The following is a 3,701-nucleotide window of genomic DNA, read 5'->3' as shown; positions in this document are numbered from 1 at the left end:
TGATGCGCTATGGCACCCTTCCATGTCATGTATATCAGCATCCCTGTGCATCCCCATGCTGAAAAAATGGCAGCGAGGTGCTTTGAAATAAACAAGTTCAATGAGCTTTAGTTCAAAGTGCCCTGCTGCCTTTTTTTCAGCTCAGGGACATGCAGGGATGCTGATGCATGTAACGAATGGGCATTTTTAATTAGTGCAGCTCTCTAATTAAAGTGCTTGGCGCCATGTCCCAAAGCACATGTGTAAAAATGCCCTGTACACAAGCAGAGAGGCTGCTTCAATGTGCTGAAATACTAGCAAGTCAGTGCAGACTCAGTCAAGTCTGCTGGAGTGTGGCAACTACCATGCTCTAGCAGCCTCCCATGTCTCATGTAACAGCTACTCTGTGCTACAAAAATGGCAGCAGAGATGTTTTATCTAAACTTCCAAAGCTTGTTCAATGAGCTTTAGGTAAAGCACCCCTGCTGCCAGTTTAAAGCATAGGGACATTGATACACGAGAAGCTCTGGGTGCTTTTAATTAAAGTGGTCCCCTTCCCCTCCACTCCTGGAACATGTGTAAAAAAGCTGTAAGGGCATGTCTACATGTGCATTACCATGCGTTAGTTAATGTGCAATAAATCTAGTACTTCCATTGTGAGGTACTAACAAAATGTGCATTTACCTATCTTAATGTGCGTTAACTAAAGAACACGCTTTTAAAGTGATACTTAGTGTGCATTAACCTACTTTAATGTGTAGTAACTAAATAGCACATTAATTAAATAGCACAGTTTTTTAAAATGATGCTTTAATGCACATAAAATAGGATAGTGTGCATTAAAGTGCATGCGTAGGTGCACCCTAACAGTGTAGGTACTTGATTAACTGAAGTACGTTAATGCATGTATAGATGTGCCCATTCAGTTTCAGTGTACTATATCTAAACAGATTCCTTCCCACCTTTTACAAAGGTTGAATAGCTTGTAAACACTCTCCAATAATAGTTTCGTATACAACAGATTTAAATGTGGTGTCCTTGCCTTCTGTGTAAAATAAAGGGATTACTTTTGCAAGTAAAGACCGGAGGAAACCTGGAGTGTGTGATAATGGCAAATGAAAGAGACATTTTATCCTAGCATAGTTGTCTGGAAAGTTAATGCGTCTAATTTCCAGAACAGTAAAGGTAAATATATTTTTCCGTGAAATGGATTTTGTAAGCTTGCAAAATGTCAAAACTTGAAGGAATGATTCTGGGTCTGGTAAAACCATCTATATATCCTCAAAAATATTTTGGGAGATTTTATAATCTGGCTTCACAGTAGAGCCGTAATCTTTTGCATGTTTGCTGATACTGCATTCCCTGTCCAATTGCCAGTAGGTGGCACCAGATAGCTAGACCAGTCTGAAGGCATAGGCTTCAGTTTCGTCCCTGGAAGGTTCATAGAGGGTTTTTACTATATTGACCATTGGCTGTAGGTTTTAAGTGTTTCTTTCCTGACTGCCGTGTTATTTGGAATCCTTTACTATGTGAAAATGATGTGACAATAATGATAGTCAAACTCTGCATTGTCCTAAAGCCCTGTAAAGTCTGTCTTATAAATCTGTGGACATTCAATGATGCTTTTGTAATGTCAAAATAAGCCTAAAATATGTAAACTTCATCCCAGTCAACTCTTGCCTATTGAATTATTAGTTTAAACTGTTGGCCTTGACAGTGCACTCCTTACTAAGGTAAACATCCATTGAATTTAAAACCTGTAGTGCCAAGGGAGGACTTCAGGCTTGGAATAGTAACTGGCTTGCTATTTTGTTACTGGTGTAATGCAATGGGTTATAGAAATTGGTGGTGTAGTGGTGATGAAGTCATAAAACTAGAGAGTTTATTAAGTAATTATTAAGGCTTCCTAGCCTGATACAATTCTGATACCCTGTTTGTAATCCTGATAACTTATTTGCATTGGCTTTTGTTCCTTCTTTATTCATATTTTCACGCTTATAGATTTTATCGCTGTCAGTGCCTTAGGAAGGGAATTGTGCATTGCCTTTTACCTTTCTTTTTGATTTTTTGCATGTTTATTCATTGCCTTGCGTATGTTGGGCACAGTTCAGGAGAAATGTTCTGCATACATCTACACAGTTCATTTGTAAATAATGCACTTTTCTTGGTAAAGTGTGATGTGTATGTTATATATACACTATATATAATAGATGTATATTATTATATTATGTATTTTGTGTGCATGGTTTTTCCTTATCAAAAGCAGGTGTTACACTTGCACTTTCCCAGTGGTACTATGAGAGGTAGCTCATCAGGTCATATTTTGGCTTGGGCAGCACAGTAGTAGATGGGTGTAAGTAAGGAGTAAGAACTTGTTTTGTTGGGGTTTAGGTTTGGGCATCTTGGGGTAACCAAGCACTGCAGTGTCACTACTGCATCCTAAGCAGGTGGGGGAGAATGGGTAGAGCCTTGGTTCCATACTGCCAAACCAGAAGTTACTGTCGCAAAGTGTGTAATAATATGCTGCTAGTGTAACAGTCAGTAGGATGTTTGGCCTCTCCCTCCTCCTCCCCCCTGCCTCCCCAGGATGATTTAACACCTTCCTTGCACTCCTCCTTGGGTAGCATCATGTGGCTTGGTGCACATGGGCAAATGCTAGGGTTTTTTGTGGGCTGACTGCAGTCAGCATGCCTTAGTCATGTTCATAAGCATGTCATGCAGACCAGTGTCTATGAAAATAAAAACTGTGAAAATTGTGCCATTGTTGTGTCTTTATTGTGCCATTTGGCAGATGCACATTCTCTTTATATGTAATGAGGTATGAAGGTTCTGCAAATGCATGGCTGGCTACTGTCATGGGTGAAATCTTAAAATTCTTTCAGGAAAGCAGTACCTTATTTATGAGGTTACCAGAAATAAATGTTTTGCTGTGTTTCTGGACTGGGAAGCTTTTGTGTCTTCTGAAATCTACGGGGGCTATCTCTGATGCTTATGAAATAGAAGCAATAGTTGTTTTTCTGTTTTTTTTTGTTTTGAAATCAAAAGCCCTGACTTTGTGTCTGTTTGTTTGTTTGTTTTTTCCCTTTCAACAGAATTTTTTTAAGGAGAAGCTGATGCTGAGGACAGGTTAGAAGTGTTCAAGATGACGACGACAGTAGCAACAGACTATGACAATATTGAAATACAACAGCAGTACAGTGATGTCAACAACCGGTGGGATGTCGATGACTGGGACAATGAGAATAGCTCTGCGCGACTCTTTGAGCGATCTCGTATTAAGGCCTTAGCAGGTAAGGATTCAAGTGATGAGACCTCATTGTAGTTGGGAGACAAAAAGAGATTTCCATTCACTAGATACCTGATGCTATGAGTTAGTTAATGTTTGGCATGCTATTGCAAAACAATATATATCTCTGAAATCTTGTTATAACTAAACCTGAAATTTTGCTACGGTCGAATAGAGCCTGGTGGTGCAAAGTGCTCCATTCCCATTGAGATGCATTTCTCCTGATTCCAGTGAGACACTAGAGGGGGCAGTTATTAACAGCATCAAACCCATATTCACAGAGACTTCCTTATTTATTATATTTTGAAAAGTCCAAATATCAGACTTCCCTCCTAAGAAGGGCTTGGAATACACAGGGGGAGGGAGAGATTTCATTGATCTATTTTTTGTTAAAAGATTGTTTTTGCAGTGTGTGTGTGTGTGTGTGTGTGTGTGT

At 39.4% G+C, this 3,701-nt stretch overlaps 1 protein-coding gene across 2 annotated transcripts in view; it reads left to right on the top strand.

Moving 5' to 3' along the window:
* SPTBN1 (spectrin beta, non-erythrocytic 1) overlaps positions 1–3,701 on the top strand; it is a 261,640-nt gene that overhangs the window by 87,057 nt on the left and 170,882 nt on the right. The window contains exon 2 of one of the 2 annotated variants that reach the window (XM_019508054.1): positions 3,072–3,269. In XM_019508054.1, coding sequence (XP_019363599.1) covers positions 3,122–3,269 — 148 coding nt within the window. In that variant the 5' untranslated portion in view covers positions 3,072–3,121. Of the gene's footprint in view, positions 1–3,071; positions 3,270–3,701 lie in introns of those variants that run through there. The other variant, XM_019508070.1, reaches the window with a different exon arrangement.

Source organism: Gavialis gangeticus, unplaced genomic scaffold, assembly GCF_001723915.1.
Source record: "Gavialis gangeticus isolate Ggan-Ray unplaced genomic scaffold, GavGan_comp1, whole genome shotgun sequence".
NCBI classification, from domain to species: Eukaryota; Metazoa; Chordata; order Crocodylia; family Gavialidae; genus Gavialis; species Gavialis gangeticus.
Note: the sequence above shows the minus strand (reverse complement) of the source record. Positions and strands in the feature narration are given on the sequence as shown.